This window comes from Carlito syrichta, unplaced genomic scaffold, assembly GCF_000164805.1.
Source record: "Carlito syrichta isolate Samal-C Ts95f unplaced genomic scaffold, Tarsius_syrichta-2.0.1 Scaffold304318, whole genome shotgun sequence".
Classification (NCBI taxonomy): domain Eukaryota; kingdom Metazoa; phylum Chordata; class Mammalia; order Primates; family Tarsiidae; genus Carlito; species Carlito syrichta.
Window position 1 is genome coordinate 468,482 of NW_007248414.1, and position 14,761 is coordinate 483,242.

Consider the following 14,761-nt stretch of genomic DNA (forward strand, 5'->3'; position numbering starts at 1 on the left):
TACCGCGCAGATGCCGGGGGTCACGATCTTCCAGCACCACGTGATGAGTGACAAGGGCCGGTAGCCAATCATGTCTTCAATGTTGTCGTAGAACCGGCTGCTTCCTGTCCAGAGGAAAGCAGACGGGCACACACACCCGAGAACTTTTGGACACGCCTCAGAGGAAAGGCCGGAAGTGTCTGCCTTCCCCAGCCTGGGACGGAACAACTGCGGCAGGGACCTCATGCATCCCTTCAGAAACCACCAGAACGTCGCGCGCGCGAGGCCTCAGAATACGCTGCAGTAGGCGGGCTTCTAGCTTGCTAACGGGGGGAACACTCCTGCCGAGGCAGCTAGGCCTGGAAACGACAGGGGATCCCGGGAGGAAGGCGGAAGGGCTCCCTTGGGCGAGGCACGGCAGGCGCTGGCTCACGGGGCGGGGGTCAGGGCTTCCCAGGCAGCGGCTGGCGGGGCTGCTGGGGAGCTGGGGGCCGTGAGGTGTCCATTCCCAAGCCACACTCGTGCAGGGGCGCCCATCATTGGGCCTAGCAACCCTTGCGCGCTCTTCGGTCTGCGGAACGGGGCGACCAGAATGCAGGTGTCTACCGAAGGCCAGGCTTCTTGGAGACAGGGGGGAACGACTCCGTCACACAGAGGGGAAAACCGAGCCTCGGGTCAGAAGGACTGGCCCAAGCCTGAGCCTGGAGCCTCTCCCTGTGCCGGAGGGGTGTAACAGCAGGAGGTCGCCCCACGATGGGAAGGGGCCAAGGAGTCCCCACGGAGGAGGAGGAAGAGGCCAGCGCCAACCAAGACAAGCCGCAGAAAACTGGAGCCCACCCGGATCAGGGCGCTGGTGTCCCAGGCTCCGGGTGGGCCGCTGGGGTGTGGACGGGCTGGGTCCCCACTCACCATACACCCAGCCGATGCAAACGCACTCGAAGATAGCCACGAAGAGAAGGCACATCCCGCTGGCCGCATAGGAGTCAAACAGCTGGAAGATGTACATGCCGCCCTGCAGGTCAGGGACAGATACACAGACAGGCAGATGGACGGATGGATGCCTGGGAGGGCAGGGCCAGCCGGCTGGCTTCAGGAAGAGCCCTCTGTCCTGCTCTGTGGCCCCCGTCGGCCAGGAGTCTGCAGCTCCCTCGTCTCCCTCGTCTGAACATTGTACCCTACCCCCCGCCCCCACCACCTGGGCACCTGCTATGACCCTGACCTCTGGAGGCTGCTGGGACCATGGATGGTTTCTCGTTTCAACCCCTTACTTCCCAGGGGCCAAGAAGACACAGAAAACCAGAGACTTGAGGTTGGGAGGCTCTGCACTTCTCCCTGGATGGCTATATCAGCCTCCAGACTGGCCTCTCTGCCTCCAGCCTCACCCTCTCCAGTCCTTCCAAATGCCAGCTTTCAGAGAAGACTTTCTCTGAATCTGCAAATCCAACCATGCAAAGTGTAGTTTAAAACAACCCCTTGGCTCCCTTGAGCCTGCAGTCAGGACCACTGCCCTCTTCCCTGGTTTCATCTCCCCTTCCCACAGCCCCTCCTGGACAAACCAACGGACAGTCTCGTCTCTGTGCTTTTGCACAAGCTGATGTTTCCTTTTACTTGGTCAGTTTCTTGAAAGCTCAGATCAAATATCACCTCCTCCAGGAAGTCCTCCCTGACAGCCTCATTCTTTTTTTTTTTGAGTTGGAGTCCCACTCTGTCGCCCAGACTGGAGTGCAGTGGCTGCTCCCGGCCACTGCAGCCTCGACCTGCTGGGATCCGGCAATCCTTCCGCCTCAGCCTTCCAAGTAGCCGGAATTACAGGCATGCACTACCATGCCCAGCTGATTTTTTAATTTATTGTAGAGATGAGGTCTCGCTGCCCAGGCGGGTCTTGAACCCGTGGGCTCAGGCCATCCACTCACCTCAGCCTCCCAAAGGCGCAGGATTACAGGCTGAGCCACCGAGCCCGGCTAGCCTCATTCTTTCTTTGGGCTTCCATAGCCTGTTTTATGGACTCACAGTTAAAAAAAAAAAAGTGACCTGTCAGTTGGTCTGTCTGCTCTGAGCTGCTACTAGGAAGGCCCTCCACACAGGTCTTCTGTGTGTCTCCAGCCCTCTGCACAGGGTCTGGTGCACAGGAGACATTTGTGGCATCTTTCTTCCCCAGAGCTGCGTGCACAGCAGTGCTTGCTAAACATAAGTTGAATTGCGTGGACTTTGAGCTCCGTGGGGAGGGACTCTGACAGCCTTGCCCAGAGCTAAGTCCCAGTTCTGGCCCAGGGCTTGCCAGGCACACAGGAGGTGCAGGCCCATCCTGCTGGGATGAAGGAATGACCGTGGCCAGCTGGGTAGGACACACATCCATGAGGACTGAATCCAGTGATGAATTGGGAGGTGTGACTCAGCTGGCCAAGGTTCTCTGAGAGGGAGGGGTGGGAAGGCCACGTGCAGGGAGAGCAGGGATCTGTAAAGAAAATCCCACAACACAATGTGGGTCTTCAGGGCCCCAATCAATGCAGGGGAAATGGAAGTGTAAGGAGGGAGGAGGATGGGTGGGGCTGAATGCCAGGACCATGGATTCAAAGGCCCGGATGGTCTCTGTGTGTCCGCCAGAGGGACATCCTTGGGTTAAGCATCCTCTCTGTGCTCCCGCAGTGCCCTGGGCCCATTTGTTTCCTCTCTCATCTCTTCAACTACATCCCAGGCAAAAGCTCAATGCCCACAAGGCCAGACAAATAACACAAATGAGCAAATGAGGCTGGGTGTGACCCTAGGGAGTGGTGGGGACTGCGGCTAACTGGAGAGCACAGGCCCCATCTGGCCACACAACTCTGGTCAGTGGTTGTTAGCCACAGCTACATGGCCAGATCTGCAGATTTTCTGGAAGACAGCAGAAATCCAGGTTTTCACAGAACATATTTCTGCTTTAATTGTTGGCAAACACAGTGAGGGCAAAACAATGGGGCCTCCCACTTGTGGTAGCTACATGGATATTCAGGTCTGTGAGCCTCAGGAGCAGGTCTGAGGCAGTTCTGTGACGGGCATGGGGCTTGGCTTTCTGAGTTAAAACCTAAGACGCTCCCCCACCACTGCTTTCCTTCCATGAACAAGATACACTGAAAAAGAAAAAGAAACCCTGATGCAACCTCCATCAAGTATAAGGAAGCTATGTTTTAGCTGCTTCCTGTGTCTTAATCCAGTAGACCCCTCATAGTGCAATAGGCCAGGCACTCGTGTAATCTTTATTTCCAATGTTCATGTGGGGAAACTGAGGCACAGACCAGAGACACCTGCTGCAGGTCACCCAGCCAGCAAGTTCAGTGAGTTCAGCTGAGGACTGAACCCAGGAGATGCAGCCACAGAGCCCATACTCCTAGTCCCCTGCCATACTGCCTCGGAGGAAGAAAAGACATTTGTGGCTTCTTTCTTCCCCAGAGCTGAGCATTAAATGTGTATAAATGAGGGAGAAATTCCTGCCAGCATTTGCCCTGAAGGCTGAGGCGACGCGGCCCATTGGGCACTTGAACTCCCCAGTGCAATCGCTCCCACATACCCCTCCTCCGTGGAGGTGGCAGGCTGGCACGTGAAGCCCAAGCATCTGCTGACTAGCGGCCTCGCGGGGCATCAGCGCTGGCTCCCTGATGGCCCCTGGGGCAGGTCTGCAGACACAGAACGAGGGCAGGCATCGGACAGTCTGTGAGCTGGGGCAGGGTGGGTGGTCCAGGAGGCCCCCAACCACCTGCTCTGAGCCAGTGATGCCCAGCTGCTGCTTGCTCCTCCTCTTGTAACTCTGTCCCTCCCATTAGCTTCTTTAACGCATCAGGTTAACTCCCCGATTTGCATGTGACAAAAGACTCCACTTTGTGTAATTAATCGGTGCTTAACAAGACCTTGCTCACCACAGTGGCTTCCCCCGCATGGGAAAAGGTGAGGGGAGACTGAGAAATGCTGCTCACTGCTCATGTGCTCCAAGGATGAGTCTCGCTCTCGCTCGCGTGACCAGGACCAGGAGTGGTGCTGACGCCAGCCACCACCAGATGCTGACCACCCACCCCAGGCCAGGCCTGAGTTGGTTCCGAGGGCACCACACGGAATAGGGTGGTACCTGCTCTCGCAGACCCGCAGTCTGGTCTATTGGGGGCGGGCAAACGGGCAGATCAGGGATCTCTGCAGTGTTAAGAGGGGCTGAGCTGGAACAAAGTGCCGGGGGCGGGGGCGTCAACAAGGGAAGGCAAGCAGAGGTGACTTCCAGGAGGAGGCCGCCTTCCAGCAGGGAAGTGGGGAATGAGTAGGTTCAACAAGCCCAAATACTTTCATCTGATCTCAGTGTCACATCCGCTGCTTCTGCAGGTTCCTCATTTCTTTCTGTGTTTCTTATAAAACCTCTTCTTGTCTCTAGGCAATGGGGTTTTCTCTTATTAAATTAATTTTGTGTGTGGGAAGAGAAAGACACCTAATCTTGCCTTTTCAAGATACTTGAGAAAGTATTTATTTGACAGGATGGGTGTGGGAGGGGATAGAAACATGGTTTTATCAGGCAGATTTAATATGGGGGTCATGGAGAACCCCTCCTGACCTGCAGGCCCAGCAGGGACACTAAGAAGAGGGGTACACATAGAGGGCTGATGATTGCGCCAGATATCATCTCAGAGATGCCCAGAAAAGCCTGCTTTGAACTTGAGACCAGAGACAGGGAACCAGTGCAGGGGCTGACAGCTGACACTGTCCACTTCACCCGGAAGCTTCTCCTGAGAGGGGCACAGGCACCCACATGTCCGCAATAACCAGACAATCCCAGGACTGCCCCTGTGCAAGTAACAGCAGTTACCCTCAGCTAAGCATGCACATGTCAGGACCGTGCCAAGGGCTTCCTGAGGACTTTCACCAATCCTCCCACGGCCCTGCCAGGCAGAGGAGCATACTGCGTGGCAGAGAAGGCACGAGACCTGCCCAGGATCCCACTGCTGGCCGCTGTCTGAGCTGAGGGCTGGCGCCAGACACCCACTTCACCCTGTGCAACGAGGCCACACCACTCACCTCCGTTAACATCACGAGGCCCAGGAAATAGGAGACCACCGACAGAGCCAGGATGAGCAGCTCCCGCCGGTAGCCCCTCCGGAAGACCTTGGGGTACATGTCCACCACGGCGGTCACGAGGCTTTCCACGCACACAAACTGCACAGGGGAGAAGTGGTGGGGTGAACCCCAAGGCAAAGGCTGTCCCTGGCAGCCCTGGCTCCTGGGGAGCACGGCAGGCCCAACTCCAGGGCTTCCTTCCCATGGGACCATGCCTTTACCCGCACACTCATTCTCACAATGGAGGCCTGAGGGCCCCAGAGTAGCAGCAACAATCCCAGCACTAATGGCGGAGGAAGGTGCCAGCGTGCCCATTTAACTGACGAGGACACTGAGGCTCAGAGAGTGCAGGTGACCGGCCCAAGGTCACTCAGTAAGGAAGTGGTGGTCAGAACTCAAACCGGGGCCTCCAGACTCTGAACCCAGCACCTCTTCCTTCTCCCCATGCTGCCTGCCATGTGCCTGTGTGTTGGGCCCTTGAAGGGGGACCCAGCACACACTCTTGAGGCGAGACTGGGGTCTCTGTGAATGTGGGAGGAGCCCTGTGCCCTGCTGACGATAGGCCCTGGTCAGCCTCTATGGCCTCCGGGACTGCAATGGCTCCCTGCCCTTTGCTTCCGGTGGGCCAGTGCCCCTCTTGGGGTGGAGGGCAGTCAGAGGTGAGCCAACATCTAGCTGTGTGTCCTTGGGCCCTGGCCAAACCTGGGTGGCATCGGTGGCTGAGTCTGAGCCACCAAGCATCTGCACCCCAACTGCTGAGCACAGGACCAGCGCACGCATTGGTCCAACTTCTACCCACCCGTCAACACCCAGCTCGAACATTCTAACCCACCAAAGCACCCCGCCTCTGGTTCTCACGGGAATGGGGCCAGGTCTCCTGCATGAACGAACCTTTTCCTGCCCACTCCTCCCTGCCCCTCCCCCTCCTCCATGCCCTGAGCACACCCTCTCGCCCTGAGGGCCCTCACCTGCTTACATCTGTCTCCCTATAAGAAGATGAGATCCCAAGGGGCCACATCACTGTCACTGTCTATTTCCCATGTCTAGCACAGGGCCCTTGGCACACAGAGGCTCAGAAAATGTCTGATAAATGGATAATAACAATAACAGCAGTGCTAACAGCAAATGCACAAAGCTTTCCCTGTTCCGGGCTCTTTTCTAAGCAGTTCACTTGTGTTGACTTGAGCTCCACGCAGTAGGTACTATTATCCCCGTTGTGTAAACGGGCCCTTGGTAGCACAGGGGAGTAAGCAATTTGCTGCAGATCACACAGGGATTGGGTGGCAGAGGCTAGCCTCGAACCAGGCAGTTCTGCCCCAGAGGCTGGGCTTTAACCATTCCACAGCATTGCCTCAAGGGAGGGAGAGAGGAGGAGTAAAGGACTCTCTTACTGGCCACCGTGTTGGGAGGCTCCCCTTCCCTGGAGCCGATTCTTGGCCCGAATCCTTTCTGAGGCACTCCTAGCTCCTCCGGAAAGGTTTTTCATCCTCCTGGAGCACAGAGAGGCGAAGTGACTGGGACTCGGATCCAGCCCTGTGTGACTCCCAGGCTGCTGGCCTCCCTGCTGCCCTGCCTCCCCAAAACCCAGATCTGGTTTTGCCCAGCCATCCTCCAGGGTCCCAGGAAAGCTAGGGGAGAGGACTCGAGGGAGGCTGTTTGTTCAGGATGGAAACTTAGGAGACATGGGAACATGTGGGCCTCTTAAGGCAGACAGCTCTGGGGCATGCCCCAGTAAGTCACAGTCTCTCTGAGCCTCAGTTCCTTCCTCTGTAAACGAGGACAACAAAAGGAGTCTTCGACCCATGTGGCCATTGTGACAATGAACTGAGAATGTGGCCCAGGCACACCATGGGTGCAGCATGTGTGGGGGTAGACAGAACGGCACCTGCCCTCTGTGCCAGGGCTCGGGGCCCCCAGGCCCAAGTGCTGGCCCAGCTCAGTCCAGAGACTTGCAGAGCCAAGGCCCAGCCCCATCCTGTCACACAGAAGCTGCCAGTCCCTCCAGTCCCTCTGAGGCTCTGCCTGTGACAGCAACAATGAGAGGAAGATTATCAGCAGAAACAGCCGGTGATTCGGCAGCTCGGTTTAGCGGTTTCTGGGAAATCGTTTAGGGAAAGAAACTGGACTTGGCCGGGTTGACAGACACGCCAGCCAGGGACTTGGGTGCTCAGTGACTCGACTCGCACAAGGTCAAGGGTGGGGGACAGCACTTCACCAGGGCAGCTTGGGCACTGCCCCCACAGTCTGGGCAAGTCTCACCACCGCACCTGGCGGGGCTCGGGGGCCTGACGGCTGTACCTGTGCTGCCCTGTTAAGATGGGGTCTTGGACAACCCCTTCGGATCCCCTCCCGCTGTGGGAGCTTTTCTGTCCTCTTAATAAATCCTGCTTAAGAAAAAGGATGGGTCTTGCCTACGGAGCTTCCATCCTCCAAAGCGCTGATTAGCCAAGGGACTTCAGCCTCACGGCAGAGCCACTGGCTTTGGCTAGAGGAAGTTCTCGGGGTTCTTAGGGAACCCAGCCGTGGGGAGCAGCAGGGCAAGGGCAGGTTCCGGGGATCGGTGCGGGAGCGGGGCTGGGAGGGGAGGCCAGGGTATGCTCGGTGTGCGGGCGAGGTAAAGAATCCACAAGGGTGTGGCACATCCCTTGCTCCAATTCTACCTCCTTTACCAGGGAAGGAGGCTGCCAGGGAAGGGAGGCCAGCGGCAGGCCTGTCGGGAGGGCTGGGCTCAGAGGCGGGGAGCAGGGCTGGTGGAGGCCCCCGAGAGCCAGTCAAGAGCTGGAGAAAGGCGAGGGTGCTTTACTGTGCCCTTGACCCGAGACATCTGCCTGGGACAGGGACACCAGTGCTGTGGGGCCCTCTGCAAGCCACTCTCTTTGAGTCTTCCTTCTGTGTTGCAGGAGGTGCTGTCAGGCGAGAGCAGTTGAGCAGAATGGGGGTCCTGAGCACATTTTTCAAAACTGGAGTTGGGAGTGGGGAATTCCCGGCAAGGAACTGTGTTTTGGAAGGCGTGGAAGGCTCAAGTGGATGAGTCTAGGGGTGTGTGGAACCCACCTGTTGACTGGGTGGCTGCTGGGAGGAGAGTGGGGTGTGGAGCGGGTCAGCAGTCAGGGCTCTGATGCCAGGGCCAGGTGGTGGTGGCTAGGCCCGGGGAGTGGCTCCTTGAGCAGTGTCTGGGCTCCCTGCCTGGGTTCCCCCTTCCTCTGGCCCCTTACCTGGCTGTCCAGGCCCAGGAAGATGAGCATCATGAAGAACAAGGTGGCCCACAGCGGGGAGAGGGGCATCATGGTGACAGCCTTGGGGTATGCAATAAAGGCTAAGCCAGGACCTGGGGGGGGGGAGAGAGAGAGAGAGCCGCTGAGTGTTCCTCACTCCACGGTTATTGTCATCTGACACTTATTGAGTGCTGCCTTTGTTCCAGACACTTTGCCTGACTCTTACTCCAATCCTTTCAATCTCCCGGCCACTAGGAGAGCAGGTGGGTACTATTTTGATGCCTGTTTTTGCAGATGAGCAAGTTGAGGCATAGAGAGGTAAGCAAGGGTCTGGAAGGATCAGGATTCAAACCCAGGTTGGTCTGGCACATGGATCTTCCTCTGAACAGACCAGTCTCTACTGCTTTCATGGGAAGGGGTACAGTTTCTTCTTAAAATGCAGATTCTGGCCAGGCTCGGTGGCTCAGCCTATAATCCCAGCACTTTGGGAGGCCAAGGTGAGTGAATTGCCTAAGCCCATGGATTCGAGACCAGCCCGGGCAACTTGGCGAGACTTCGTCTCTACAATAAAATATAAAAAATAGCCGGGTGTGGCAGTGCACGTCTGTAGTTTCGGCTACTCGGAAGGCTGAGGCGGACGGATCACTGGAGCCCAGAAGGTAGATGCTGGGGTGGCCGTGAGTGTGCATGCCACTGCACCCCAGCCTGGGTGATAGAGGGAGACTCCAACTCAAAAAAAAAAAAAAAAATGCAGCTTCTTAGACCCACCCAGAGATTCTGATCCCATCTCTCTAGGGTGAGGCAAGGACCAGCCCCCGGTGGTTTCTGATGTCGGTAGTTAGGGGTCCAGGCTGGAGAAATGCTGTTCCATCCAGGATGCCTCTTCCTTGGGGCTCCTTTCTCTTTTCCCAGGTCCACACTCACTTATTTTGGCTTCCAGTGGAAGACGTGGTCAGCAAGTCCTCAGGATGAGCTGTATTAATGCCAGTGGAGGCATGCCTGATATTCTAGTACAGTAGTCAAGAGTGCAGGCTCTGCAATCAAATGGCCTGGGCTCAAAGCCTGGTTCTTTCATTATTTACTGCAATCTATGTCTCTGTTTCCTTAGCAGAAAAACAGGGACAAAGCCCTACCTAAAAAGGTGGTTTTGAGAATTCAGTGAGATAATACAAACCAAGGAAAGCACTTAAAAGGTAAATGCTTCATAAGTACCAGCTCTGATTGCTCTTTTTTTTTGTTTTAAAGAGCAGCTTTATTAAAGCCTATTCTGCATATAGTAAATACCCATTTTAAGTGCAGAGTTCAGTGAAGTTTGAAAAAGTGTGAAGACCCAGATCACCCCCGGGGCGATCAAAATCTAAAACATGGCCGTCTCCCCGGACTTCTCTGCCATCTCTAGTTCCACACCCCAGCTTTACCTTGGGCAACTATCAATGTGACTTTTGTTCACCTCAGATTAGTTTTGCCTGTTCTACCTAGAAGTGGAATTGCCTGGTCATATGGCAATCCCATGTTCAACTTTCTAAGAAATGCCAAACTAAGCTCCAAAGTAGCTGTGCCATTTAGAGTCCTACCAGCAACGTGTCAAATGCCCAGTGGCTGTACCTCTTTGCCAACATTTGATACTGCGAGTCGTTTAAATGGAGTCATGACAGCAGGTGCAAGATATTATGGTTTTCATTTGTATTTCCCTGGTGACCAATGACGTTGCATGTTTTTATTGTCTGTTCACACATCTTCTTTTGTGAAGTGACTGCCTGAATCTTTTGTTCATTTTTTTATTGGGCTATCTCCATGTTATTAGGCTGTGAGAGTTCTAATGTTTGGGATAGAAATTCTTTATCAGAGGAGTACTACAAATATTTCCTCCTCATCTATGGTTTACATTTTCATTTTCTTTTTTTTTGAGTTGGAGTCTGTCACCCAGACTGGAGTGCACTGGCACACTCCTGGCCACCGCAGCCTTGACCTGCTAGGCTCCAGAGATCCTTCCTCTTCAGCCTTTCAAGTAGCTGGAACTACAGGCGCATGCTACCACGTCCAGCTAATTTTTTATTTACTGTAGAGACGAGGTCTTGCCAAGTTGCCCGGGCGGGTCTTGAACCTGCGGGTTCAGGCAATCCACTTGCCTCGGCCTCCCAAAGTGCTGGGATTACAGACTGAGCCACCAAGCCCAGCCATACATTTTCATTTTCTTAATGGTGTCTTGTAAAGAGCAGTTTAAAATTTTCTGATTGTTGCTAGTATATAAAGCAATACAATAGATTTTGTTTCTTGTCCTTTACCCTAAGTTCTCTCATTACGTCTTTTTTGTAGGTTCCTTAGGATTTTCAGTCAATCATATCATTTATGAATAAAGATTTATCCTTCCTCTTAATTTTAATGTTTATTTATTTTTCTTGCCATATTACACTCTCTATGAATTCCAACACCACAGAAGCTGAGATAGCACATATCTTTATTTTGTTTCTGATTTTAGGGAAACATATTCAACATTTAATAACCAGGAAATTAACATTGGTATAATATCTACCAGTTTTTTCCTGTTGTCCTTTGTTCTGTTCTAATATTTAATTCAGAACTACATATTGCACTTAGTGGTTGTATATCTTTAGTCTTTTCCATCTGTGACAGGACTTTAGTCTTTTTTTGTCTTTCATAAACTTGATATTTTTTATAAATACTAGTCATTTTTATGGCAGAATAGAGGTTTTCTTTTTTAAAAAATTTCAATAGCTTTAGAGGTTACAAATAGTTTTTGTTTGCGTAGTTGCATTGTTAAACTGGGTTTGTCTGATGGTTTCTCATTATTTGACTGTTATGCAATTTTCAGCAAGAAAACCACAGAAGTGATATTGTGTCCTTCTCAGTGAATGAGGGGTCAATCAATCTTATTACTGGTGACGTTTACCTTGATCATTAAGGTTAAGGTTAGGCTGGTGTCTCTCAGATTTCTCCACTGTAAAGTTACTCTTTTTCTCATAGTTGTTAAATATCTTGAAGGGGGGAGCAATTTGAAATTATGAAAATATCCTATTTTTACTCAAACTTTTACCCACTGATATTAGCACCCATTGTTGGACTTTGCCTATAACCATTATCACAATGATGTTTGCCTAATGGTGATTTGGTTTTTTCCTCATTCCTTCTACATTTATGTATTAGAATTATTCTGTAAGGAACAACTGTTACTCTACCCCATTTATTTATTTGTTCAGCTATTTATTTATATCAGTAAAACATGGACTTCTGGGCATTTATTTCATTCTATGAGTCATAATCCAATATTATCATTATTTATTTTGTGACTTCAATTGTTTCAGCCTTGGTCATTGGGAGTTCTTTGATTTCTGGGTTTTTTTTTGGGTGGGGGGGACATGCTTTCATCCTTTTCCTAAGCATATCCTTATTTTTTGACAATGGCAAAAACGTTCTGGCTTCATCTTGTTCTGCCCCAGTCTTGGAATCAACTACTTCTCCAAGAAGCCCTGATTTCTTTTGTTGGAGAATGGTGTTTAGAAACCAAGATCTAGGCCCTAGTGTGCTCATAACTATGAATTATTACTGTTTGTGGGTCCTTTCAACACACAAAACTTGGAAATGCATGTATATTTACCCATGCATATATTTCTATATCTATCTATATATGTATGAAAACCATGAGTTTTAATATACTTATACTTCCAATTCCAACAGAGTTCATTCTAACATCTCTACTTTTCTTATTCATAACTTCTTTCTCAGAAAGTGAAAAATCTAATTATCTATATTTACCTCTTTGTTCAATCCTTATATGCATACACAATAGTTGCAGGAATGTTAATTCATACCCCATCACAGTTATTTTTGTCTTTACCCTACAGTATCCAGTCAAAATACTGTTTCTCAAAGTTACATAGGCTAGTTTTCTCTCCCATTTCTTTCAGTGTGGTCATATTATTTATTTGTAATACAGTTAAGTTCATTTGCTACTGTCTCTCTTCCATGTGGGTTCTATCAGAAAAAGTAATTGTTTATTTGAGTATTATGTGAAACATTACCAAGAGTCAGAGCTAATAAAAACAAACACTCAGAGAAGTGCTACGCCCTTCTCATCCTTACTGCTCCATTCCTGTTCCTCCTTTCTTTCCACACCTTTTCTACCCACTGTATTCCAGTTTGGGTGACAGAGTGAGAAATCAACACAAAAATAAAATAAAATAAAGTAAAAGTTTAATTTATGGATAGATCTGCTTTCTGTTCCCTACCTCATTAATTTCAGTTTCATCTTATCTTTCTCATCTTTTCCTTTGCGTTTTCCTTTGGTTCACTTTATTATTTTCCTTACCTTTTTTGAGCAAGGACTTTATTTTCACTTTAATTTTTATTGATAAATGTGTTTAGTATAGTGAGTTTTCTCTGTTAGTTTATTTCTATCTATGTCTCCTTGCATCTCCTACAGTTTTTGCTTCATAAAGACTACTGCTGTGTTACCTGGTGCACATATTTTCGTGAGTGCTGTGAATTGTGGCTTCATTGTGAATTGTGGCTTTTAATATTAAAAAGTGCTCTTCTCTGCCATGTTTAACACTTCTGGGCTTGAATTCTGCTTTGTCTGATACCAGCATTCTGTCACTATCTATCCCTTTATTTTAACCTTTGTGACTCACTTTGTTTTAGGTGCACCTTTTATTTGCAGCATATACTTGGGTCTTGTGAAAATAATTTTCTTTTAGTAGGTATGTTATGCCCCTTCACATTTATTAATATGATAGATAAGTGTGGTTCTAACTGTCAAATATTTCCTACTTACGTGTATTTTTATATTTGTCATGTTTCTCTATGCAATATGTATTTTTTGTTATTTTATTTGCCTTTTTTTTGCATTTAGGAAGGTTTGTATTTGTGTTCTAGTGGTTATCTTTATACTTACACGTTTTTTAATGCCCTTGTTTCCTTATTTGCACCTTTTCTGTCTTGCTTTCCCAGGTATTCTTTTCCAGTATCTTTTAACACAACCTATTGCCTATGTGATGCTGAGTTTTTTGTAAGTTTCTCTTGTTTCCCCCCCTTTCCAATTTTTAGTCAAGTTATTTCTTTTTTTTGAGCTGGAGTCTCACTCTGTCGCCCAGACTGGAGTGCATTGGCTGCTCCCGGCCACCGCAGCCTCGACCTGCTTGGCTCCAGCGATCCTTCTGCCTCAGCCTTCTGAGTAGCCGGAATTACAGGCGCGTGCTACCACACCTGGCTAATTTTTTGATTTATTGTAGAGATGAGGTCTCGCTGCCCAGGCGGGTCTTGAACCCGCGGGCTCAGGCAATCCACTCACCTCAACCTCCCAAAGGCGCGGGATTACAGGCTGAGCCACCAAGCCGGCAGTCAAGTTATTTCTACTTCGTGATGGCAGCATTTCTGCATTAGCCCTTTCCCTCCTCCCCACCTTGGCTTTAGTCTTAGTTGTACAACTAAATATTTTTAAGTGCTCAGCCTCAGTCCTTTTTCTGAAGTTTCCTTGGCTATTACTGGGTTGAATTAAGCTCATTCTCCAGAAGATTGCTTCAAAGGACTGATGAGTGCAGAATTCCCCAAATGCTTATACGTTGAAAATGGGTTTTTTAGGACCTTAATATTTGAAGAAAATTTAGGTGGATATGAAATACTTGATTCATACCTTCCTTTTGTGAATTTTTTAAAAAAGCAGCGCCAAGGCTGCCTTGCTTTTTGTATGTTGGTTTTGAAAAGTGTGGTGCTCGTCTAATTCTTTTGCCGTTATTTAGTCTATTTTGCCTGCAAACCTTGAGGATTTTATCTTTGAAAGCAGAGAGATTTACTAGGATGTCTTGGCGTTGATCCTTTTATTTTCCCTAGTACTAAAAATCACTGAGGAATTCTTTCAATGTGTAGATTCAGCTCTCTCTATTTCTGAAAAGTTGTCTTATGTTATTGTTTTAAGTATTACATCTGTACTACTGTTTTCTTCTTCTTCTTCAGGGACTCTGATCATACAAATATTATTCCTTCTTTATCTACATTCTACTTCCACTTTCGGGAGGGATCATTTTTACTTCTTTATGCTCTCTTCATTCACTTTGTTGTTTTTCTGCCTTTCTTCAGGTCCTCTTGCTGAGATTATTCACCACTGGACACCTTGTACTTTATTCGTCACAGCTGAGATTATTTTGTCTTTTCTTTAATTCCCATTTTTTTCCTGAGTTCAATCAACTCTCTTTTCATTTCTTCCTCCCTGCTAACCCTGCTGGGCCATTTGTTAGTTGTGAATTTCTGGTTCAAGGTGCTTTTCACATCCTCAGATTCTTGTGTGAGTACACTTAATTCTGCTGGAGTGTTAACTCACTGTTTTTTCCTACTTTACAGTTGGTGTTTAGAGGGGGAGCACATGGTTCTTTGCTGCCATGTGCTGGGAAATGTCTGTTTCTGACTTTCTGCAGTAGCTGGCATGGACTAGACTTTTCTCAAAGTCAAGTTCATTTTAATGTTATTGAGTATTTCGTAATATTCAC

At 49.6% G+C, this 14,761-nt stretch overlaps 1 protein-coding gene across 1 annotated transcript in view; it reads right to left on the minus strand.

Moving 5' to 3' along the window:
• SLC6A11 (solute carrier family 6 member 11) overlaps positions 1-14,761 on the minus strand; it is a 118,979-nt gene that overhangs the window by 6,156 nt on the left and 98,062 nt on the right. Inside the window, exons 8-11 of the mRNA XM_021713166.1 lie at positions 8,262-8,374; positions 5,008-5,145; positions 889-991; positions 4-104 (exon numbers count right to left, since the gene is read on the minus strand). Coding sequence (XP_021568841.1) covers positions 4-104; positions 889-991; positions 5,008-5,145; positions 8,262-8,374 — 455 coding nt within the window. The remainder of the gene's footprint in view (positions 1-3; positions 105-888; positions 992-5,007; positions 5,146-8,261; positions 8,375-14,761) is intronic.